At 40.4% G+C, this 26,617-nt stretch overlaps 1 protein-coding gene across 2 annotated transcripts in view; it reads right to left on the reverse strand.

Annotated features, from left to right (window-relative positions):
- Positions 1–858: 858 nt before the first annotated feature.
- LOC144181053 (cGMP-inhibited 3',5'-cyclic phosphodiesterase 3A-like) overlaps positions 859–26,617 on the reverse strand; it is a 45,026-nt gene continuing 19,267 nt past the window's right edge. For both annotated transcript variants that reach the window (XM_077709314.1, XM_077709322.1), the window contains 13 exons: positions 18,670–18,720; positions 14,213–14,473; positions 12,624–12,781; positions 8,776–8,849; positions 8,002–8,150; positions 7,755–7,892; positions 6,872–6,983; positions 6,607–6,720; positions 5,125–5,324; positions 4,849–5,052; positions 4,438–4,599; positions 4,096–4,360; positions 859–3,715 (listed from right to left, as the gene is read on the reverse strand). In XM_077709314.1, the coding sequence (XP_077565440.1) occupies positions 3,441–3,715; positions 4,096–4,360; positions 4,438–4,599; positions 4,849–5,052; positions 5,125–5,324; positions 6,607–6,720; positions 6,872–6,983; positions 7,755–7,892; positions 8,002–8,150; positions 8,776–8,849; positions 12,624–12,781; positions 14,213–14,473; positions 18,670–18,720 (2,163 nt within the window). In that variant the 3' untranslated portion in view covers positions 859–3,440. The remainder of the gene's footprint in view (positions 3,716–4,095; positions 4,361–4,437; positions 4,600–4,848; positions 5,053–5,124; positions 5,325–6,606; positions 6,721–6,871; positions 6,984–7,754; positions 7,893–8,001; positions 8,151–8,775; positions 8,850–12,623; positions 12,782–14,212; positions 14,474–18,669; positions 18,721–26,617) is intronic.

Below are 26,617 nucleotides of genomic sequence, written 5' to 3' on the forward strand. Positions count from 1 at the left end.
TGGATAAAACTAACGAACTACGACCTAACCCTAACCCTAAAAACATTATTTCCTAAAAAATGTACCGGCAGACTGATACAAATGCACTTAGGCGTGTAAATTGCTCTACGCCTTATCCCGTCGTGACCGTCGTCCATCAGCATAAAAGCGCTGCCCAAAGGGCGAGATACAGCGCATGTGCTTAATTTATGCAGCTACGTCACCAAAAGGTGTAACCACGCCCATATTGTCACACCATATTGAATGTGGAAAGGATGGTGGCTTGCTTACCGTGCCTCACGAGGCGGTTTGTCCTCCCAACTCAATGTCTATGTTTTGAAGATGACGTAGAATAGTCGTGCTTTTTGTGATCTTGATGCTGTAAAACAGTACGTGTGTATTCTAAAAATGAAACTCTAAAGCATCTTTAAACTCAAAGAGGGATGCTTTAGTAACTATAGCATCCCTCTTTGAATGAACTATAGTATAGTTCATTCATTTTCTGAACTGCCTTACTCGGGTCGCAGAGGGTGCTGGAGCCTATCCCAGCTGACTTCAGGCCAGAGGTGGGGGGTACCCTGAATTGGTGGTTAGCCAATTGCAGGGCACAAGGAGACAAACAACCATTCACACTCATACCTAAGGGCCTACCATGCATGTCTTTGGAATGTGGGAGGAAACCGGAGCACCTGGAGAAAACCCACGCAGGCCTCAGGAGAACATGCAAACTCCACACATTTAGACAGAGCTGGATTTGAACCCAGGTCCCCAGATATATGCATCTGCTTGCTTGCATTGTTAACATGGCAGCATACATTACATTTTACATCATGTAATCAATTCATCATGTTTCCAGGCTAGTAAAGACAAACACAGGAATACCACAGAACTTCTGTCTTATAATTGAATGTATTCACATTACAACATCAACTTAGATCAATGTGTGACAATTTCTAATGATCTTCAAATATATCCATATATGATACATACCAATAGGCACTTCCAGTAAGTCTGGCAATATCGAAGCCACAGTATAGTGTCTAAATTACAAAATGGTAAAAATAAATAATGCTTCTCTAAAAATGTTTTTGTAGTTTTTAAATTGTCTTTACTGTACAGTGTATATTCATGTTGTACAAAATGGAGCATCACCCTGTAAGGGAAAAACTGTGTATTTGGACAAAATATTCCGAGTAGACATGGTAAGTGCAATGTACTGGTGAGAGCAAACATACCTATTGTATCATAATGTTGATGCTATACAAAAATATCAAACAATTTTACTGATGCATTTTTTTAAAGCTGGTTTAGCTCTCGTGAAAACAATTATTCTATAAGTGTGTGATGATTGACTAAAAGGAATGAAAACAAACGATGTAATACATCGACTTAAATCATTGTTATTACCTTCTCTACCTCCAAAGCTTTTTAATTGGTTTTGTGGCGAGGTGACAATTGTGCAATGAATGTTAAAAAAAAAGTCTATTGTTGGCATTGAAGATGATACAAAGCAGCTGTTAGGTCAGAGTGGAAGCACAAGGAGAAATACTGTATGAACACAGGGTCTTTGGAGAGCAACTATTACATCTGAGCACCTCAGAGGAACTGAATGCATCACCTTACCATTATTTACTAAGTGTAAGAACTTACTGGCTGCCAGAAAGCAGCTTCAGAAACAGGACAGCATTGGTCATATACACGTTTGCAATTGGACAGTAAGATGAAACGAGCATTGTCGTGGAATAATATACATTCACTAAGCAGTCAAATTGATCCTTGTGGAAGCACCCGCTGTGGCATATATATTGAAATGGAACTAGGGCAGAAATAAGCACGCTAATATGAATCTGAAAGGAACAATCTTATGTGAAGTCATTGGATTAATGTCTACCAAAGTCCATGACACATTCTTTCTTTGGGGCATTTTTGCTCCATATTCAGCTTAGGATTTGTGATGATTGACATTATTTTCCATAGAAATAATCAGTTTTTTTTCTTACAAAATCAATTGTATGAGAGCAAAGTCATATATCCATCTTCAAAAGTGAATCATTACTTCTCAGATTTAATTAACATGCATTTTGGCACAAATCACCCAAATATGTATAAAGGCCTACAATATCACTATCAATGTGGCAAACATTTCCAAATGCTAATTTTCTGAGGAATCAATTTACAGTACTTGATTCGATTTTTTCAGTCTGGATTCATTGTGGTTACAATTATAGGTTGTTCTTAACTGTGCTCCCTGATTCATATTTTCTGTGCTATGTGAGTTAAGGACATCATGTAAAGTACTAGCTTGCAATAATATCCCAGCATGCATGCTTTTGCTGTCTGCGCAGGTCCTAGAAGAGCTTTAGCGTTGAATCTCAACAGTGGAAAGTTTCCTGAGGGTTAAAGGTTCACATATGGAGGAATTTGGTACACACAGAGAATAAAAAATTCAGAGCCATGAAAGAAATAAGAGAAAAATAAAAAGGTATTGCGTTATTCGTCTCGTATCTGCCGGACACCCCAGTCAAAAAGAGTGGACATCTATCACTGTTAATTACAAGCAAATATCTTTATCAAATTTTCCATGTATAGTCTTTTTCTACTCTTATTGATGTGACTGTCTACACTTGAAATGTGCTACATTGCATTTGACTTTTTTTTTGGTAAATTATTCCCTTTTATTTACTAATCTATCCAAAATTGTTAGGGTGTCAATGCTGAATGCCTTTGAATTTCAAGTATTTTGTATTTTGTGCCACAATGACACAAAGGTGAACCTCAATCATGTCTTACATGACTACAACAGTGGGAGTGTGATGAGAATGAAGCATCTGGATTTAAACATATATGTCTATACAGTACTTAAAAAATGTAAAGTATAACATTTACAAATATTTTATTGTGTGAGTAATTCATGTTGGCTGAGTTGAATGAAATGACAGTTACACCAATGCTCCTCACTGGATTGACTTATTTTATATGCCATAAACATATTATGGAGCATTTCTTTTTTACCCACACTCAAAAATTCCTGCTGAAACTGAAGCACAAGTACAAGTGTCCATGTCTAGGTATAATTGCATTCAGAAAATAATGATGTACTGTATAAATTGGCAGCAAATCTTAGCAGTCCTGTGTTACCACACTATGGTTGAGGTCTGTATAGCCAGTGTGCCTCTTGTCTTGACAGTAACAAAAGAGTCTGTGTTTCAAAGTACATGCATAATCTCATATTGCAAGACCGACAGCTCCTTTAATTAAATGTTTGGTGAAGTCAAATATTTTGACAAAATGTGTAAAGCACAAGATTTCCCACCCTGTTTTTTTTTCTTTGTAGGCACACATTTCCCAATCTACAGTGTTGTGTCTAAAGTGATGTGCTGGCAAAAAACAGGATTCAGTAAATTAGTGTAAGAAAGCAAAAAAAAAATAAAAAATACTTGTCCAATTCCTGAACGTTTCTTTCACTGCGGGTCTTGCGTAGATGGAGACCAGTCGGGTTCTTCCGCTCCTTCCTCGGGATCCTCACCTTCAACTGGCTCCTCTCTGCTGCCTGGCTCCTCTTCCTCCTCATGTGTGGCTAAACTCAGGTCCGCTACACTGTTCCCGTGGATAGACTCTGCTCCTTGGCCTTGCTTCTGTGCCTCCTCCCCGATCACTTTCTTCCACATCTCATGGTTCTCCATCAGGTGATGAGTGATCTGACAGAACACTTTCCTCCTCTTCTTTGTTGCTTTCTCTGAGGTAAAACAATAGAAATGAAGTGCTTAAATAAGTATAACAATATATAATGCAAACATTCTTCAATGTCTTCAATGAATCAACGTGATGTTAATAGACTATTTTACACACAGCACACTCATTACTATTCACCTATTCTTAGCCAAAAATGTATTTTACATGTGTATGAATTTTCTAAGGGTGTTGTACGTTGAATTCTAAATTTGTAAATAAGGTTAATCCACTCGCTACGCCGGACTGTGATAAATATCCAGTGCATTTTAACTGTGCAGCCTGGCAATGAATGATGACTCCCAATTTCAAATGGTTTGGATGTTTATCGGCGTCAGCGGCATGGAAACATCATCATTCACTCCAAATTAAGCGTAATGGCTTTACGTGATGACTCCGAGCTGCTGGATGCGTCTTCCTCTGCTGTGTCTTCCTCCTCCTCCTCCTCCTCCTCATTCTCTGTACTCTCAGGTTCCTCCGCATTTACCCTGGGTTCCACCCACCGTCCCGGCATGAGGCAGGCTGAGTCATAAGAATTGCACAAGGGTCCCACGATGTGCGTGATGAACGACTCCTGGAGTTTGGCCAACTGTGGTGCGGCTCTGTCCATGAAAGGGCTGATGGGGAGACCCTGACTTGCCTCTTCATCACCCTGCATACACCACGACCCTCATTAGCACAAGGTTGCAAAGAGAAACATGTGCCACCAATGGAGCAGGTTCTTCCCACCTGTTCATAGAACTCATTGACAATGCCATCTGTCCACTGGAGATGCAAGTCCTTACACTTTAGTGGTCCGTTGATGTCAGCTAACTTGATGCACATCTGGCAGACCAGCAACCTGTCATTCTCATTGGACCAATCAATACCTGAAGAAGGATCATCCCCCACCTAGGGGAATCAACAGAAAAAACATGACTTTTGACTTTTACCCAAATACCTAATGAATTGTAAGTTTCATTTTAGCATCCTTGGCGGGTATACTGGTAAATAAACAGACTTATTATTAAGTACACTGTAGTTAACATGCATATTTGTGAAGTGATAACTGAAAATGAATGAAAACATTCAATTTAAATTTTGAAAATGTAAGGTATCCTTACATTTTTGCTTCCCCATGGATATCCATAGCATATATACCTTAGCATTGAATTCTGCCAAAAAATCAAAGTGCTTCTTTAAATCTGTAGCCAGAATGGCCTCAATGACCAGGAAACGGAACCGCTTGAACTCTCTATGATCCAAGTTGACGAGGAAATTGAACTCGGGTCGTGACAACAAGAGATTCCATGCCGAGGCAGCGTGGTGGTTTTCCAAAACCGAGCGGTCATTGTAGAGCACTGCCTGCACACACATACAATACATTTTGACAACACTTGCAAAGATACTCTAGAATTTAGTAGTAATGTAATTTACCTGTGGAGCGCTGGTAGCTACGAGGAAAGCATTAGTCCGCCCTGGGTGATCGTAGTCGTGCATTGCGGCGGCCACATAGAGAGCCATAAGCTCCAGGGCTGGTATCAGGCCCGACAAACAGCCATAACCATCCTCTGACACAGTGTACGTCTTTGACACCAGGAAGCCCATATGACTGTGAGTTATTCCGCTGTCTGAGTCTGGCCGCGAAGGAAGCAGAGGTAGGGGGTAAGGTGAAACATAGGGTAGTGCAGTATCCACAAACACTCATCTATTGTTGTGTTTTGAGGGTACAAATTCTTAGGCACACACACTTGGTTTATTCAATGTGCGCACCAAGAAACAAAGTTTTGAATTCAGGAATCCACCCGCTTTTGGATCAAAGGGAACGTCTTAGTAAGGCATACAAATGAGGGTATGAAAATATGGTTGTGAAGAAATTCTAATCTGCCTTCAATTTCATGCTGCTCGGGACTTCAAATAGTTTTCTCAATGGAAGCGCCCTAAGCTGGAATAAGATAAGACAAACTTTGAAGAGTAAAAAAATTAAACTCCTAAAGGTTTCTCTCAAAAGCCTTAACAAGGTAACTTACTGTATAGTAAGGCTTTGGATAGATGGGAAAGGGAAAAAAATCATTTGAAACAGCAAAACAACCAGTGGAAAGACAAGAAAAAATCTTTTTGAAACCCCATTTTAATTAATGGAAAAAAAACTAGATTTTTACAAAAAAACTACAATAATCCAATTCATACAGTACTGGAAATAAAGGGCGACAGACGGGGTACGTGCTCAGCTGCAAACACGGGGGTCCTACAGGGCTATACTGCAAAATACTGGTTCTCAAAATTACCACCCTTGAAAATACTTTCATTCTCCAAATAGCACCACCATGAAAATAGTTTAAATTATCATACTTCCAAGTGTGTACATAAAACGTGACTTAAACACTAAATGTACTCTTAATCTCTGTGCCATCTTGAAGTGACCTTAATGTATTTAGATTAAAAAAAATGCAAGAGAATAGTTGATAGAAGTTACCTATGTTAGTGCATAACACCAATGAAATACTCGTACATTTACTGAAATACTCACTAAAACTCAATAATAATACATATATTCAAATGCTTATTTAAATTATTATTTAAAGACTCCTAACCTATTCAGTGGCAAAGACATGTTTTTACACCATTTACATATTTTCACATGGAGGATTGTCTAAGGCTGCTCAACTGTGAATTCCAAGTTGGTAGCCAAGGTTAACATTCACTGGCAGATCCTCCCAGTCCAAAAGGATTGGACGCCTTTCACCATCAATCACCCTGAAGACATAATTCACTGCCATCCCTCTGTGTTTATACATATAGTTATGCACGGAGAGAATATGCCAAATGTAAGGCTAAGTGAAACCAATTCAAAAAAAATTAACGCGGGATGACAATTAATGATCTTGGGAAGATGTGCGTGCATTCTGACGAACTCACCTGAGTCACTAGCAGAGCTGTGGTCAGCAACAAGGCTGGGCAGATCCGGAACCGGTTGTGTGGTGAGGTACCAAACTGCATGGAGCACATCTGTGGCGTGCACCCTGTTATGATCTGGGTCAGGCAATAGTTTACAGTCAGTTATTTCCCCACCAGAGTGCAGTGTTGAGTTGCTTCATAAATCCAAAGTTTAACCCAATTAACTGTATGTGAAGCTCCAAAATGTCACAAAGGCAGAGAGGATGGAGGATGGGTATGCACTTACATGGTATATCTCTGTAACCATTTTCAAGGGCGTGGAAGTAGTTCATGAATTCTTGGATTGGAATTTTGAATGTCTGAAACAATCCGGTGTCCTCAAAAAGCCTGTAAGAGACCTGGGGAGGGGACATACATCATCAGAATCTGTTCAATTGCTATATTGCTGTTCCTCAATGTGTCATTGGCAAAATGGTGTTTTTCCTAGCTAAACTCTACAAAAACAAGGAAAACAGTAAACTCCATACACCCACTAGAATCAAGAATTTCTAAAAACTGTTGGGAATATTTTTTATTTATGATAAATATCAAGGGTGGGATGGTGACCCAGTAGTTAGCACAATTGCATCACAGTTCTGAGATCGAGGGTTCAATCCCCAGTGTGTGAAAACTAGGTATGAGTGTGAGCGAGAATATTTGTTCGTCTCAGTGTGCCCTGTGACAGGCAATTACGGGTCTCCCCTGCCTACTGGTTGGATGGGATAAGCTCCAGCACCCCCTCGATCCCTGTGAGAGTATGTGGTAGGGAAAATGAATGAATGTTAATAATCAGGCAGCCCAGCGGGTCAGTGATTAGCTCATCAGCCTCACAGCTCTAGGGTCCTGGGTTCACCTGTATGGAGTTTGCATTTTATCCCTGGGCCTGTGTGGGTTTCCTCCGGGTACTCTGGTTTCCTCCCACATTCCAAAAACTTACATGGTAGGCTGACTGGGGACTCTAAATTGCTCCTAGGTATGGGTGTGAATGTGCATATTTAACCGTTTTAAAATTCACAGAACTAGATTAAATTGCTCACATCTACATACATACCTAAAGCTATTTAAAATTTGGATAAAACCAACTGGAGCCCAAATATTCACACTCGTTGCACTAATGCTACGCGACTAACCTGACTGAGGATCCGCCCACATTTTCCATTGGTCTTCTCCATCAAGCTGAAGATGGGAAAGTTCCAATTGTTCAGCTGACTCATCATCGGCTCTAAATCTTCCATTAATAGTGGCTCAGGGGCCAAAATAGGTTTGTCCTATGGAAGTGACACATGATGAAAAGGAGTTTATTCATTACACTTATACCACGTGGAGCACTCCTGACCCCTAGGGCTATTTGAGGGTCTTTACGGCTTCCTGTCTTACCTCAGGAGGTATTAGTGGGTGGAGAATGACATTCTGGGATATTTTTCCTTCCTCTGTGTCCTCCTCGGTGTGCGCTACATCACTGCTGTCACTGTGATTGGCTTCGTGGGTACTGTCATAATCTGATGACACAACCACTTGATCTTCGGCTATTAGAAGAGGCAATAACAACAAATCACATCTGAGGCCTCCAGGAAATGTCTTGTATTCAGCTTTAGTGGGATTTAATATTACATGCTTTCTTGGAACAACATGATATAGGGATGGAATAACATGAACAATACTTTTCAAGCTAGACAATCTAAATATAGCTCCTCATTAAAAAAAATCCTCTCAGTGTGCAGTTTGCATATTGATATTCCTGTTGTTAAAAAAAGGTACTCGAGGCCCCATGGCGGGCATATGATTTATACTGTGCCCTTTGATTTAGACAAAATCATATTTCATTGAATGGTGATTTTAACTATAATGGCACAATTCTAAAGGATACAAACAAATATTTACCAAACTTGAGCTATTAAAATGTTATTAAAAAAGAATAGATGTAAAAGTTTGACATTTGTTCAGCAACACAATTGACTTTTTTGTAGGGTTCACGTGAATTATGACCTTGTGTCAAATGTGCAAATAATATTGTATTCATCAATTGATAGCCTTAGAATAGATGCTAATCATGGGAGATTTTGCAAATTAAAAAAAATAATTAGTACATACCAACCTTTTACTTCATCCACACCACATTTAAAGCAAAAATGCAACTTCTATTGACTCTACCTGAGCGTGGTATCCTGTCTCCCTTGTCTATGGAGCCCTCACCATGGCTCAGTTTGATGTACGGTCTTCCACAACTGTAAGAAATAATAAGGGTGAAATAAATATTATCAACAGTGCTTGGAGGAACCAAGTAAAATGAAAACCAGGCCTCCAAATTGGCTGAGCACATTCAACAAAATACACTATGGGTGGAATTGTACACGTGTTTACTTGTCAAAAACAATGCGCACAAGGTTTTACGGTCAGCCACTGAGCCGAAAAATTCCCTTCAATATGTCTGTCTTGAATGTCAAGATGTTGACAGGAAAACGTAATTACTTTTGTTGCTTGTTCCTGTGCAAGAACACGCAATGTGTGCACTGACAAAAGATTAAGGAAATAATAATGGGATGTAGATACAAGGTAGGCAACATTCTATGATCTGAGTGCTGTGAGTCCATCTTAGGCACTACGGGGACCCTCTCGATCAGCCCTCGAGGACCTCCTCTTGTTGCTTCATTGCAGCCAATGTCAAGCTGGAGGTGTTTCCAATTAGAATAGCTCTCTCCAAATGGTGTGAAACGCGGAGGAATTGCCTGCCGTTGGAGCATGATGTCACAGGGAGCACAAAGGCATGCAGTGTGTCTCCCTATCTCCCTCGGATAGATTGTTTGGCGAGCTGTGCCGTGCCCACCCTAGACTAATGGTTCCGAGACCCCGACAAAGAGTTCTGTTGTGTCTGAGCGGCTGAGTCGGACCACTGCGCGTAATGTCTAGCAGGTGTGGAATATAAAATAGTTTGATAGTTTGGCGGGCGAACAGTTAGTGCATTATTGTCAAGGGGTCTGCACAAGGTAGGAGTGCTTGGCTTAAAAGCTTTGACTTTTAATGAAAGTTGAAAATCTGGCAGCCATGCTTTCTATTCTGCTAATGCAGCAGAATAGGCTCAGTGACTGACATTGAGCTCTCAGAGCAAAATAACAACGTTGGATGTGTTCGCATGCTGCCGGGTATCAGATGACTTTGCTTTAACAGCAAGAACGTCCTGAGGCTCTGCAGGTTCTTCTAAATAACCAAGAGTGTACTCAAGGTGTCATTAGAATTGTTGTAGGGCATGTATTTGACTCGGTGGGACTTCTCCCTTAACTGCATTTGGTCAATACAGATAATAGTTAGTAGCAGTGTATGTAAAGTGAAGAGTTTATATGTACTGTACATATGGAAAGATTGCTTGTGTATATGCGAGCGTGAGCAGGAACTTCTCGCCCAATGATATCTGACGTTACATTCTCAATGCGGCACGGTCCGAAATGAAGACCATAACATTTTATTTTTTATGTCTTTCACGGGGAGTTGTGATGGAAAGTGCTGGTCCAAACAAATAATCCCAAATCCACACTGCTGGTTTGTCTGAGGTCAAGACGAAACCAGGATTTTCAAGGGCCAACTAGGTTACTAGTCATAGTAAAGATACCATGTATCAATTTATGTTCTTTCATACTTGTCATCATTTAACCCATTCACTGCTATTGGGGACTAAAATGTCTGGCAAACCATGAAATGAAATCCAAATATGGCATGCAGTGCACATATAATTCTACTAAAGTACAGAAAGACTCACAGATTGCGTAGTGCAAGGCATGGAGTTCATCAAGTTAATTGGCCAGTAAAAACAAATTTTAAAGAAACATTTTCCTTCCCCTTTGTTTATTTTAAGGCTTCATGACTATTCTGGCTGGCCTTTGCCGTCGTCTCCTCACACTCTGCCGCAGATTTGATGTCTAACCAATCACAACTCACTGACAAACTAGCTTTGTTTCGAGGCCCAACCAGACAACAGCCAAACCACAGTAAACACAGGAGCCATTTTTTTTTTGCTTCCAGTAATCCACTCTCTCTTTGAGCCAGATGACATAGAGGAGATAACAGCACCGCAGCTGCAATATGGAAGATATTCTATTTCTTCACCTTATAATAAAAACATGTATGATAGCTTTGAGGCTGATGTTATTCCTAATTCTAATTTTTAACAGTGCATGTAAAATGACACAATAGTGATATTCAAGAGGCAAGGAAAACAGCCCTAATGTCTCATTAAGATTTCAAAGATATGATGATGAAGCAGTAAGAAGGAAATTGAAGCCATGTGTTTGTTTTTCTTCCCCACGATCTATTCTCCTCAATGGCTCATACATTACAGGCATGATTACAGCACACCAAACTCTAAAGGTATAGGTTACCTCAGGGCACACATTGAGATGATGGTATTGAAGAGGCCAATGACAGTGTGTGTGTGTGTGTGGGGGGGTGTCACTTAAAAAGTCCTTGCATACTATACAAGTTGAAATGACCCTTGCAGATGCTTCAATTCAAAAAATAAGATGCGAGTGCTCTTTTAGACAGTAAACTAAACCTGAGCCTCTCGGTACACTCCAATTTCATGTACGTATTTTCCACAAAAAAGCACTGGTGACAGAGTGGATCCAAATGAGTATGGGTGTGATAATTGTGGGGTTCTGGTGACAGGGGGAGGGCCTGGTGTTTGTTTATACTCAACACTACTTAAGTGGTCAAAGCTGGAGCCTTCAACAGTTGAGCTGAAGAGCAGTAAAAGTGGGTCCTTTAAGAGCTTTTCAGTGTGTTTACATTCATTTTATTTGTTTTCGTTTAATGCACATTCATTGTGTAAATACACAGCTAAACAGCCTGCTGACAGGCTTAGTCCTCATACGGTTTTTACGGGATACCCATAAAATCAAAGCTCAAAATTATTAAAAACTCAATTATCATGTCTTGTAAAAGGCCATCGAATGCACTGTGTAACAAGTGACATTTTTTTCTTCAGGTTAATTCAGAGAAAAATCCAGCATATTAGAACTGGCCGACGTTAAGATAGAGACTTTAAAATTGCATTTTTTTTTACATTTATCGAATTAACAGTGGTAACACAATAGGAGTACGCATTGTATTAAAAACTACTTTCTCAGCTGAAGACGGAGGTAAAGTTGAACCAAGTGGAAGGATGTGAGAATAGGGAGTGGAATGTGTGCTGGATTAGAAATACACTGCATTGATTGATCATTTTGAAGTGGTCGTTTCAAGTAGCTGGCCAGGCAAAAAAAAGTGTGGTCATCCCTGTTGTATATCATATTCAAGCACACAGCTGGGATAATTGGAAATGAGTCTTGACTGAACAGCATTTGGAAACAGACTCAAAGCATGCTCAGCTGTCCTGAATTCATCCAAACATAATTGAGTAGTTGCCACAAACAAGTTCTATATAAAAAAAGGGGGGGGGGCATTCTCTTTACTGATCACAAAATATGCCATAAAAAAGAATTCTGCGTCATTATTTCTAAGCAGGCTGCTATCCCTAGTCTTGCTTTACAATACTTTCCAAACCAAATGCAGTCACGTGAAAGCAGCTAACTTTACTTTCAAAACCACCCAAAACCCAGAATGATCTATATACAAATCTAGTCATTTGGACCCATTTACAGAGCATGTTCTTGTGTGATCTTCAGCACTAATGTGCTGAGAGTTTATGCGTGTCTTCGTATTCAGGTTAATGCCTTTGCCTGTGGGCCTTCTTTCCATTCTGGCTCTGGTTATACACGCATCCCTTTCCTGCAAACTACTCTGCCATGACTGCGCAGTCATGCTGATGCATTCGGTTAAATCGCAGCCACACCGCTGGGAATAAACCTAATAACCTTAGTGTAATATGTCAAAAACGTGAAAGCCATTACGAGGGGTCTTGCATACAATCTAATGATGCATGGGATTTATGAAATAGAGCGAACAAAATGTGCTCTATTCAAATAAAAGGTGGCCTATGTGGGTACATGAGTCTTGTGGTGGTGGCCTACCTGCAAGTGAGTGTTTCATGGTAGGGTTTGATGCTGGCGCTGCGGTCCCTCCTCACGGGCCCCGGCTCAATTGTTGGCAAGCCTGTGGCAGAGGTGGTGGTGGTCCACGTGGAGGAGATCCTCCTCAGGAGACCCGGGTGGAGACTCCGTCTTAAACGCTGCGCAAAAAAATATCAAGAATGAGTAATTGTTTTTGTTTTCACTCATTGGCTGCCATTGTTGCTGATAGAAACCTAATCTATTAGAACTGGGTGGGTTGGCAGTGAAATATCTGTAGAGAAGTCATACCTTATAATATAAGTGAGAAAAAGACCAATTTGTTAACTATCTGGCTTTAGATGAACTTTAACTTGAACAAAAACCATTGACTTTCATACACTGTCTTCTTTTCTGAGAATGTGTGGAAACAAAAGGAAACATTATTGATGCTACAATGTGCTCCATGCCATGCTGCAGCTTGGCAAGGTAACTCGAAACATGGCAACGTGTTCCCTCTCTCACTCCGTCCTCTGCATGATGACCCAATAAATGTTGGCTCAGTCTAGTAAAGGAGCCCATTAAAAGCAAGGTTGCTCACACTGATGCTTCTGGCTTTGCTCAATTTCACTCCAATTAACATTAACATCTGTGTAGTAATAGTGAAATAAACTTAGTAAGATAAACCACCCGTATGTAACTCCACTATATAAGCAATAAAATATTGAAATTAAACACCTGACCCAGATCAGCATCAGTTAAAATAAAAAAATCCAATCCAATTATCAATTGTTGTGTCTTAGAGTTTGTATTGGACTAGAACCATACCACATTGGAATTTTCTTTAGTCATTTGTCAATATGAGTTTTTCCAAATATTATACTCACATCTATGTGTCTAAAACCTGGTGAGTGCAGACTTAGTACCCATAAATCTACAGTAAAAATATTGTGCATCCCCAAATGACTTGTATTTGTAAAATGGAGGTGTCACAGCATTGTGATGGCTGGCTGAACAGTCCAACCCTGGGACTCAGCTGAGTTTAAAAAATCGTGCTGAATCACACAAGTCAAAACAATGCTCCATCAGGAGACAGCCAGGATCGGTGTTGCCTTCAAACACATACTAAAGGATATCCCAAACAACTAACATGTACATCCAACTTTTTAACATGCAATGTCTTCTTAACCTTTTCGTGAGACGTATTCAGCACCATGTTGTTGGTTACTCTTCTGCAATACACACACAAGCGTGTCTGACTTGGACACATCTGTCATGTTGACACAGCTGTGGCTATGAAAAGGAGAAACGAGCTCCAAGCAGTAGACATGCTCTATTTTTCTTCACTCAACTCTATGAAAACACACTCCTTCATTCGATGTTAAAAGGTCTGAGAGGCAGCAGCAGCCATTAGCGGCAAGTCGGGCTCAAAGATTAACATGTGTGTCGAACGATTTGTGCCCTTTAAATCGTTTCGGCCATAATAACGTGGACCGCACTTTCATCTTGGGGTAAATTTACACACTTCACAAAAACAACTGTAAGGTTCCACATGCGGGTCGAAAGCTCTCTTAGTCATTTTCGCCACATGTTGCCTATGTCAAGTCCCTTACTTTATGGATGGATGTCTTCTCTCCTTTCTCCGGTCCCTCCTCGGAGTCGGAGCAGACGTAGGCGTCCGAGGGGTTAAGCAGGGGGGCGGGGCGGGGCCGGTGCAACGGCTGGAAGGTGAGCTGAGTAGTGAGCAGGCTGCTGACAGCCCGCAGTGAGGTGCAGGTGTTGGAGGGCAATGAGGGGTCAGCCAGCAGGTCTGTGATCAGTCCATGTGCTTCCCCCATCACGGCAATATCCACCATGACGCTTGTGCCAGACGACTGGAAGGGAGAAAGAAACACAATGGCGAGTCAACATTCAGGGTGGCAAAATTTGAGCAATCCATTTTTCTGTCATCACCAAAATGTCTTGTGAGAGATTTTATTCTGAGCATTTTGAGTTTATTTATTCCAAACTTGGACATTTTAAATCTTGCACACCAAAATGCATTCAGAGTTTACCCTCGCCTACTGCGCATAGGAAGCTGTGATAGGCTCCATCACCACCCACGACCCATTACAGAAAAAGAAGACTATGTTAATGCTGGTGTAAATATACTGGACCTTTCTTAACAATGACACGTTTATGACTTTTCTCCTTTTAGCCCCAACATGTGGAAGCTTTTCGCCTTTTATTTACAGTTTTTCGGTCTGATTGATCAAAGTACTGTCCTGTATGAAAGCTCCCCTTTTAGTCTTACTGCATTGCTTATTCTTCAGCCGCACCCTTAACTCCCTTTTTATGCATGCTGTCAACATTAGATGCGAAAAAAAGAAGAGTTTTGCTTAGGTTATTTAATAGCTGATTTAAAAGGTTACAAAAAATGTGGCTGCCGTGCAACATCTGGTTGGAAAAAAGAAAACAAGGACCCCTGGCGCGTCTCAAATCTTCACACACTCTCGCACGCACACACACTGAAATAGCTTCAATAAATAAATAAAACTAATAAATAGATAAAACTTACATTTTCATTTGTAGTTATATTCTGAAAACTACTTATTTTCCAAACATTGAAGAGGGAATTACACATTTATGACTTTCAAACCTGCAAACCAGAAATAAATCTACAACAAAGCTGGTATTAAACTCATAATTTTAACAGTTACCTTCCTTTTTTTGTAATCATCAAGCATGTGACATTTACCGTTTGGATCAATCTCTCTTTTTAATTATTTTTCCCCAAACTGTCATCACAATTGTCCTTTCATATTTTCATCAGGCACAAAACAATTCTTTGACTTTTCTGGATGAACAACTTAATATTTGTAGCTTTTCCTAACATGTTATGAACCACATTTGAATCACTCTGGTGATTTCTGGAAAAACACTCCTCTTTATGGCAAAATATTTGGATAGATATGACAAAGAAGTGGGAGAGTGAATTGATTGATGCTGGAGGGTGACAATCAGTTTTGTTGACATGAAACGTTTAAACCGTGAACAAGTATCAATAAACACAGTTTTATGATCAACTCACAGCCAAGTCAAACACGAGGCGACGCGTGAACATTCGGTGGTGACACGGATGAACGATGGCGGCCTGTCCGAGTTTTTTGTTTTGTTTTTTTGTCCGTGTGAACTGTTGGATGAGTACGTCATTAGGCGTGCGGTGGATGAACGCCCAGATTAAGGCCCATGCACACAGGAGCCAAGGCTTGTCACAAAAAATCAGCAGTCAAATTTGAAGCCTTGTTTGTGTGCACTTTCAGCTTATACTCATTCGTTTACATGCGCCTTGGTGCACACGTCCAAGTTAACTATGGTGAAAATTAACTAACAAAAATACATTTGCAATTGAAGACACAGGTTTAAATAGACTGCAGACTTTTGTCTCATTGTCAAATTAAATGCTGCAATAATGGAAGATAACTTTTTAGAGAATCGTTTAGAATTTTCAAGGAGGTCAACATTTCTCAAAGTTGAATCTTACTGTCCAGTCGGGTGTGTTTCTTTTTCAGTGAATGTTTTAACAATGGTTTTCCCATTGAGGCTTTGAGCCATTTTCTTGCTAATTTGGTGGGCACGGCTATTAGTCTCAAAATTACAGTGTTTAAAAAGAAATGAACACACATTTTAAGGTCAAAGGTTACGTTCCCAATGTGGAAGCTTTAAACAACATTGAACCTTTGTCCAGTTTAGTATATTGATCTCTCTAAAGGTTTAATTAGTTCGGTTAGCAACCACTAAAGTGGAGAAATCTGATGAATTAAATATGTAGTAAGCAAGTAAGTCATTAAAAAATGAAAATGTAAGTGGTTTTGTGCCGATTTAAATATTGTGCTGTTCTTTTGCCCCCAGTAAAACAAACAAAAGTTAAATGTTTATCAACATTTTAACTCTAACAGTTGATTTGAGGGAAATCCCGACGAATTGAAAATGCAATATCTGCCAAAAATATCGTAATTATAGACTGGTGAATTCTATAGTTATTTTGGCAATGTATTTGGAGTCATTCTGCTACATCATCCCTGACACTGGCTGACACAATTCACTACCAGGTTTAATGACGATTATTAATGGAATACACAAAATGAGGTCACATATTTGCTATTTCAGCTGGTGTCCTCATTGTGCACTTTTAACCCCCGTGCTCTATTGTCTAAACAGGCCAATGCTTGGAGTCTGCAGTAAAAGGACAACGATGTGTGGGATTGTTGAAACTGGGCAATAGTGAAAAAAAGAAAGTGTCTCTAGGGGGAGGTAAACCCTGGGACATATGGCCTCAGGGGCCTAATGGAGAGAAATAGAGGTGTTTGATCTTCCAAGTAAACACATTTTAATCCTACACCTTATGCACGCTACCTGTATGTGGTCTCATTTTGGGTTGTTTCTTATTCTCTTCCAAAAGCAGGTCAAATTTACTATAGAATGGTCCTGAGCAGCCAAGTTCTCCACTTAGAATAACAAAGCAGTGATATAGTGTGAATCATAGCAGCGGACTAACACACAAGCCTCTCTGGATTCTCCCGGTTCCCAGTTGGACTCCTCGGGCCAAAACTACACCCAGCACTCAGCTTCCAACTTCCCAAACAAGCCCGAGCCCAACTCCCTTTATGAGCTCTTTAGAAGCAAGCAAATTACTCAAACTCTACTGAACCCAGTTCCTCTGCGGCAGCACAGAATCTAGTTACTGCTGTTTTATTCAAGCTAAAGCCATGTAAGAGGACGCGGGGGCAATCAAAATCAAATCAATGTAGTATAAAGTAAAACGCAGTGATTCCAAAAGAGGCGTGCCATGCATGTGGCACATTGCAGTCTATTTGGCAGGGTATATGAACGCTACAGTTATGTTAGAGAATGATTAGAAGTGCCGACATGACGTAAAATTTTGCCAAGGTTTGGATTTATTTTCACAATTGCCAACTATATAGAACACATCTACTGCATTCCAAAGCTAAAATATCCACATGAGCTTTGAATTCAGGGGGGTAATATAAAAGACGACGTGACGAGGTGCCATGGCACGGTGAAAGTCAACCAACCAGCCACAGTGTACTAAGAAATCAGAGCTGCGGGAAAATAGCCTGCAGATGGAGACGCGTGCCAACAAAAATGTCAACATACTGCACATCTTGTCACTCGGTTCACACAATATACCGATGGACACGAGCTTTACAAAATGACCAATCGCTAACAGGGAGCATCAATTAAACGTGGCATACTGTCTGGCATACTGCCACCACAGTGAGTCCAAACACTAAATTAGACACCCATTGATTGATTACGAGGCATAGCAAGAGTTATGATCACATCATTAAAAAATAATTAATGTTACCATCCCACAACAATTTGGCAGGATTTATTATTGCTATCTAATCTCATGCTGTCATCGCTGCCTTTTTTTTCGTTTTCTGCTGATAGCAGCACCGTGCACACGGGCACGGATAGTGCCACTACATCCATATTTGTTCCCTGTCATTCGCCGTGGTGCCCTGCGGTACGGTGAGACTTCAATACATCGATCATGCCACCCCCCCCCCTAAAAATCACCTCGGAAACATGGATGTAATGTGAAAATTGTGCATGCCTGTGTGTAAAAATCGTCAAACACTAACTTGTGCCTTACTGCAGTCCACAGACCTTTAATTAACCCAAAGTGACCATATCACACTGTGACCTAGTGTCAAGTGCGGGTCCTTTTTAGACATTTGTTGTGATTAAGAGCTATAAAAATACGACTTGACAAGTGAATAAAAACATATTGGTCACTAAGATATTTCCCTGTAACATTATAAATTATTTCTAGTGGCAAGAGTAGATTAGTATGTTAAGTTGAAATTTATTACAAAACAGATTAGGGCATAAAACCCTTACTCATGATTGATTTTTAAAATAAAACGTCCAGTTTCGAAGATTCAAAGATTATTTTCAGTGACTTGAATGATTTTGCAGATGAAAAATGTTTAAACCTTGTCAAGAGTCTTTGTATGTGTGTGAGTGTGTGTGTGTGTGTCCACTTTGGTGAGTACAAACCCACCTGTGATCCTCGGGAGCCTCTTTTGTGTTCCCAATCTGAACGGGCCAGCATCTGTGAAAAGCAAAGATAAAACTTTTGTTAAACCATTGAAAAGCGACAACATCATGGATACTATTATTCATGGAGCCACATCCTGGATGCAAGGTACTATTATTGATGGGCCACAAGAGTGCCCAAATCTGTCACAATGAAGTGATCAATAAATAACTTAAATAAAGCCATCCCAACACCATAGCCACATGAATGGGGTATTACTGCAGCAGTGCTTTCAACAAGAAAAAAATAATAATAACCACAAATTAATTCAGTTGTTCAGCCCAAAATAAGGTTGCAAACATTCATCTCCAGTACCAACTATCCAAATTACATGGAAATATTTAGCTTTACATGAATAAACAAAGTTCGCTGTTGATTGTCATTTTCTTGACTCTTTTGCTGTTGCAAGACATACTTCTCGATTATTTTTGTTTTCCTATACTTGTTTACTGCAGCAACCAATTCTGGGTGTCCCCTCCCTCCTGCCCATCATTGGCTGGGATAGGCTCCAGCATCTCCCACGATCCCTGTGAGGATAAGTGGTACAGAAAATGAATGGATGAAAGAGTATGTAGTAAGTGCCAAAATGAGTTTGTATCCTTCCTTCGCCATGTTCAACTAAGCACGGACATCTAATGCAATTTCACAGTCAGGTTTGGTTTGGTTTGCTCTGGTTCCTATTGGCTGCCTGAGGGTCTGGTGGAGGCGGAGGATCTGATTACCAGCCACTGTGTCCTCCTAAGCCCCCCCTCTTTCCCCTAACACACACTTATTCCAGAGTTACTGCATTCATCAGAGCAATGATGCATGTTACAGAATTTCTGGACAGTTAAGTCACCACTAAAAACTCTGGATGTGTGGTGGCTCTGTGCCCAAAAACGCCTTGACAAAGACAACTGTGACAAATCTCCTAGAAGCACACACCAAAATCAAGCGTCTCGGTTTCAGTGCCAAACCTAGGATTCAGGTGTAATTTAATGTTTAGGACTTTAGGGGCTTATTGAGTTGTCTCATGCTGTGGGGCAACACATGAGCAAAACAGAGGTGAACAGCAGGTCCAGGCTAGAAAGCAGCTTGGATTGACAGTCTGTTTGATGTGCTCCTTTAATGCCGCTTGACACCAAAACAGACAAATGGGATGAATGTAGTGTACACTTGGACCACAATGCCACCACACAAAAAAAAAACAAAACAAAAAAAAAACAAAGGAACTTGCAATTGAAAACGATAGTTTACTACAAAAAAATCAGGAGTCATGGGATTTATTGTACCGTATTTTGCGCAATATAAGGCGCAGTGCCTCTTTATCCTCACTAGGGTCGTGAGGAGTGCCGGAGCCCATCCCAGCTGACTTTAGCCAATCGCAGGCCACATGGAGACAAACACTTTAAATATAGTACGAAAAATACAGTAATTGTTAAAACATAAGCGCACCCAACCAATTGGCTAAGAAAACTATATTTAAGCCGCAGGTTTCCACACAATTCATTATAGGATATTTACACAAAAAGACATGCAACTCATTAGCCTTGACAAAAAAAAATCCATAAATTAGCCACACAGCTCTTTAAGCCGCAGGGTTCAAAGCGGGTGGTGGTGAGTAGTAGTTTCTAGTCCGAAAATCAAGGTAATCCTCTCCTGTCGTTATGGGCAACAAAGCATGTGCTTGTTTCTTTGGTTAAAAAAAATACATGCTGCTCAGTATTGACTGGGTCAGGTCATCCAAGGTCTCAGAGAACATTTGTCTTAATGAACACACTAAGTAGACGCACGTGCAGAGGTTGGTGAACAATCTTTATGCTTGGAAGGAGCCGCGGTCCCCATGGTCAGGCTTCTACTCCATACAACCCAAGCCAGGGAGACTCATCAATTGAGTCATTTGTTATAAACCTGTCTCAAAAATGAGCCGGAAACTGCCTCATCCCAAATATAGATACGCTAGACACAGTATGCGCATGCGTTTCTTAATCATTCATTCACCATGAGCACTTCATTTGTCCTCACTGCTCATTTGGTGTCACACTTTTCTCTCCATTCTAATAGTCTTTGCACGTGGATGTGTGCACATAGTCCTTGAATGTGTGGCCTAAACTGACTGTGACTTCACTTTAATATCCAGTAAAAGCAATTAAAGGCAACTGAGAGAGAAAGGACTGCCAAGTTTACAGTCATGTTAAATGAGATCAGGATTTAGTAGCCTTAACTAGGGATTGTCTGTGAAATTCTGCACTCTCCAATTAGGCTCAAAGTCTCCTAACCTATCGCACCAGCTTGGAAAGTCTCTTCAAGTTCAAATAAACATCTGCGGATATAAAGAGGACACCTCGTTGAACTAATATTCAACCCAGGCGACCTTGAGTAGACAGACTTCCTTTTATATTAATTTGTCCTTTTTCAGCGTGCCTTGTCGCAAGTAAGGCGACGTCTACGGCGCTCTCCTCTGACTTACTATGCCACTGCCAGAAACTAGGTCACATCCTGCTAAGTCTTTGACGATGAGATGAGCTATTTACATTACAGCGGTTTAGTGTCATAGTGATCCAGGGAACAATATTATGGAGGGAAAAAATCATTTTTTCACAGTTGCTAAATACTAGATAGATCATGATGGCAGGGGCAAGAAGGAGCATGGTGGATTTTGATAGTAAAGGCAGCATTCCAGGAAAGATTAGCTTTTTGCAGATTGCTCCAAAATAGATCAGTATCATTGAGAGTGAATGTTGGTGTTATTTACTGGAGCGTATAATAGTGCTTGCTGGCCATTTTGGTAAATATTATACAATATAAATCACATTATATATAGGTCATCTTATAATGATATAGCATTGCTAAAAGAAAAAAAGTTTTATAGTAAGTGCATGTGTCTTTCTTAATTGCCAAGTATTCACTTTCACGAACAGTTATTGTATTTATTCACCACGTTTGTGTTATGGGGTGATTTACCACACCACTGGTTTTGCCCATATAGGGAAATAGAAGGAATTCAATTCAATTCATGATTTATTATCATTTTGGCGATATACTTGATATTGTCCAGCACTCGTGTAAAATACACAATGTCAAGTGCTTTGTGAAAAATGGACCTATCTGGATGCAAGAGGTGCTTTAAATGTAAAATTGTAAATCATGTGCTCTTATGTCAACAACAAAAAAATGGTCAAAGCATTTTTTTTACGTCATAGTTTTTTCAATGGGAAAAAAATACTACTGGCCATACATGAAATGTACCAAGTTCAATCAAGTCCCAAACAGTGAAAGAAGTTAAAGGGTTTATATAGAAAAGTTCAAGTCAATCTGCCGTATCTCAGAACGTGCTAGTCCACAGGAGTGGCTCAGTGGGGAGGAGTGGGTCTCGTCCTCCCGCTGATGGGAGAGTATGGTGAATGAGAGTCATCGCTATTCAAGCTGGCTAATGTTTTACAGGTTTGAGCATGGGGGGAGTCATCATAGGTCATTTGCATCATCACTGAAGGGAACTATTAAGGTGGGCTGCCAGAGCTGAGGGGCCATGCACAGGAAATGAGGAACACACTTGTGACTATGCAACGTTTAACACCCTCAAACCATTCTTTTGGCATCTGCTCCACTCTCACTGTGTACTTAATAGGCATCCAAATGCTCACATGTACAAATATCATTCAGAAAGTCTTTCAAACACAATGTGGAACATTTGAACTCCCCTTCACGCTTTCTTACTTCAGTTTAGACCAGTGGTTTTCAAAGTGGGCGGTACCGCCCCTCGGGGGGTGGTGTGAACTTTCAGGGGGGCGCTGACGAATAAACAGGCGAATGGGGGGCGTTGAAATAGTGAAGGGGGCGATGGAGCAATTACAGTAAAATGTGACGTTGGTGTTTGTAGAAAGACTGGAAAAATTGATTGTCTGTAATAAAAAGTCGACAAAAAACAAGCTTTATTGAAACAAGAAACGTTGTCTGCTCGAGCGCTCACGAGCAGCGCGCATATACCGTATATCACTAATTGTCGCGAGTTTATCGTCGATGCAGGCGACTGGGGAAACCACCACCATCCAGTCAGCCGCAGAGGAGCACACAATAGCGCGCCGGCAACGCTTAACCACAGACGTATGCGCACAGCGACCGGCTTAATGCATCAGCTATCAATTTTTATGATTCGAGGTGAACTGCGCATTGGTCTATTAAAAGAAACGAAATTAGCGAATAATATCTGAGGCGCCTGTCTTCTATTTATTTAAGCTTCTCTCCACATGCAAGTCAGTTTTTATAGCTGCCAGAAAGCAACTATACGTGCGCGATTTTCTCATCACCTTCATCCTGATGTTGACAGTCTGATTGCAATGCACCAAGCCCACCCATCTCATTAGGCAGGACAGTTGTTAATGGTTACTCGTTCAGTTTTACAATTTATTTCAAGTTCAGTTCAAGGTGTTGTAATTGAAGAATAAATGATAACCATTTTTGTTTATTAAAATTGTTTTTTTTAGTCTTCAAACTGTTTGTGATTGAAGAATCAACCAATTCTTGTGACATTTAGCAATATAGTCGTTCTAGCGTTCGTTGGAAAGGGGTAAAGAGGGGGGCGTTGGCATTTTGGCCCGGCGGTGAAGGGGGCGGTGGCCAAAAAAGTTTGAAAATCACTGGTTTAGACTATTGTTGACTAATTGGGATTAATGAGCTTTATTATATTTGTCTTCCCCAGGGAAGGATTTGAGTGTATATAATCCTCACTGTGGGAGCCACAAAAGGTCACATTGATGCTATATGACCTACAGCAATGTATGTAACCCTATTCTGATTTGAAAAAGCCTGGATTGAATAAAATTGTTGATGTGCTCACTGATTTATCTTGGGCGTAAACTCAAATGGGATCATGGAACAACATTTTCCACTCGATGCATCTAAGGCAGGATTACACCAGATTGGTGAAAAGGTGTCTTCTTGTTTGGGTGGAATGAATCTTGCGCTTACTGTGGCCCTTTGGGGAATACTTTGGAGACCCCTGCTTTTGGGGATCTAGTGTTTTGAGACCTGCCAACTGACCTAAAAAAAACAGACAAAACCATTAGAGCATAACGGTCCAGTCAGGATAACCACGAGGCGAAGGAGGGAACAGAGCGTTCACTTGTTTGTTTGCTTTACAGGCTTCCGCTCTTTTCAGTCTGCGAGGTGCCAGTTTGCTGTGTGTGTGTGTTTTAAATGGCAATCGATTCATTTCACTGGACAGTGTGTTTGCACCTCGTTCACCAAGCCACTCTACAGTAGAGGTGTAACTGTACACTTGGTTCAGATCAGTTTCTAATACAAGACACTCATGACGAAATAAATTGAAAAAATTAACTGCAACAATTGACAATGTGAATAAACAGCAAAAGTGTAAATTTTCAACATGACAACTTTTTTGAGGACTTTGCTAAGTCACAACCTCCTTCTTTTTGTAAAATATAACAGGGGCTGATGGAACCTATCCAGGTTTTTTTTTTTTATAGAGGTTCGCATTACCAAAGCTTTGAAAGTGCTTACATTGACTTGAGATTTCATAAATTATTGGCTGCCATTGATTTTGAGATGACCAATTAATTTTGACTGAAAGCCTTGGCAGTGAGCACTCACCACCACCTCCCCAGTTCAAATGGATTGGAAGTCCACTGTCATCAGTGTCAGCCAATGACCTAAAACAGTCCCATGAGTATAACATCCGACAATAATGTTTGGCAGACATCGTATTCTCTGTTTTTGATGACTATGGAGCGTATTAAAGCAATTAAATTTGATTTGTGCAAGCGCTGCAAAGCATTGGGTGCAGTTCCACTGTAAAATGTTTTTATGAAGCCATAAGTCTGACAGGCATAGGCGACAATATTTATCTTGGATGAGTGCGTCTACGTCAAGAACAACTTAATGGCCAGTTGAACAACTCGGCAATTTGACCTCAAAACGAGAGCTTTGGACTCCAAGCAGGCGGTAATTTGGATAGCGGAGCGAACTGCACGTAAACCTTTTGATGTAAAATCCTTTGGGATTACTAAACCACGACTTGGCTGTGAGTTAGTTGATGGAGAATAAAACAACGGAGTTGAGACCAAAGGCAATGAAGACAGAATCTGAGCGTGTAATGCGGCCCTAGTTGCATACATTAGTTCATCTTTTATTCACGTTTGACTCAGCAGGGTCTGTGCTCTGTCAATGCTCATCAGAAAGGACCACACATAAACGCAGGCTCACTGCATGAAGAGCATTTACAATTCCATCAAGTTTCCCACAGGACAAACACATAAGCCAGTGACGAGCCACTAATGCATGCTTTTTTAAATGACATCCTCAATAAATCACTGATAAGTAGCTCCAGAAGAACAAAGCACGAGTACCAAGTCTCTAATAAACGTGGACATGTGAAACGGCATAAATCTCTGCTTCCCCTTTTTTTTTGCAGGTGGAAAAAGATTCTGAGCTTGAAAGAATAGACAATCTCGTGAGTAGTTTTCCAACATTGGGCTTGTAAGTGAGAGAGTTGTCCGTGACATTCCCAGAGGGCTACTGTTCGCCATGTGGCGAGAATGCAGGAATCCGCAGATAGCGTGAAGATAGAAAGAGCGCTTTCCGTGACTGACGGTGCTTTGCTTCTCAAAGGACAACATCGTGGCATGGCAATGGAGCTTGAAGCCGCTAGCTAGCCTATAGGGAAGCAAAACTAAATGCATGAGAAGCTTGTGGTGTTCTGGGAAACACACACTTCTAAACAAGCCACTGTCAAATATCAAGAATTTTCTGAAGTAGTACTACATTCCTTTGGCAACGTATACCTTGCTCATATTAGAAAAAAACTTGAAAAGTTGTCCAAGGCATTGAATTGACATTTCATCAAACTGAATATAATTTCAAGTTGTTAAATTGTGTATTTACGTGCGTATGTCCATGTTTTGTCAGTTGCCAAATGTTTGCCTCATCCTCCCTCAGCCTCTACAAACCTCACTTCACTACACACTCACTCTTCCACCCCAATAGAAAATGTTTTTGCATGTCTTATTCATTTTGGTAGCATAATAAATACCTTTCTTCTCCTTTTTTAGTTGTTTTGTCTTTCTCACACAGTTGCATTTGAATGTAAAATTTACTCGACTTAAGTTACAAAACCACTTCTGCAATGACTTAATTCCGTGAGTAAAGCACCACTGAATTATGAATACACAGTAATGATATAATGGGTTTTGATTATGACTTTGAGAGCGATTTTACGATGATATTATAATAATAGATACATGCATGATATCATACTTAAGTGAAAAGTGCTTTCATTTAGCTTCTCTGGCCAAAGCATTACAACTGTGTTAAGTGCCAAGGCAATCACAATTTCATCATGTTTGTTTGTCAAGCAGCTGGACTTAAGCAAACATCACTGAACAAATTTCCAAATACTTATTCGAGAGCTGGAACAAGGGAACTGCTGAATGACCCATTCAATGAGTCTCAAACCAAAAAAACAAGGTTTTATGATATTAATGTTCTCCCATGCTGAATTATAATGAGGTAAAAAAACAAATGATTCTTTAGTGACAAATCTTTTAAATACTTTGATCACTCATTGTTTTTGATAGGTATATGGTAAATAGGTTGAGTTGGTCCTTTTCCCTTGTTTTGTCATTTCATTTCCAGCATTTCATTTATAAACTTGTGTGTGTGTGTGTGTGTGTGTGTGTGTCTGAGTGCGCGTAGGGTGCTGAGAATAACACAGGTCAAAACACAGAACTCTCAAAACCGCACTTGCTGTGTTTACCTAGCCATGTGACTGGAGCTGCCGCGACGTCATCGTGCATTCCGCGCATTCATTAGTTTTGGTTCTCACTGATAGCGTGTCGGATGCGGTGGTGGGTTGAGCTTGGTTTGAACTCTACAGCTGCTCCCAAAAATGAATAAGCATGCACGCTGCTTTGTATTT

The sequence above is a fragment of the Stigmatopora nigra genome, chromosome 2 (assembly GCF_051989575.1).
Source record: "Stigmatopora nigra isolate UIUO_SnigA chromosome 2, RoL_Snig_1.1, whole genome shotgun sequence".
Lineage (NCBI taxonomy): Eukaryota > Metazoa > Chordata > Actinopteri > Syngnathiformes > Syngnathidae > Stigmatopora > Stigmatopora nigra.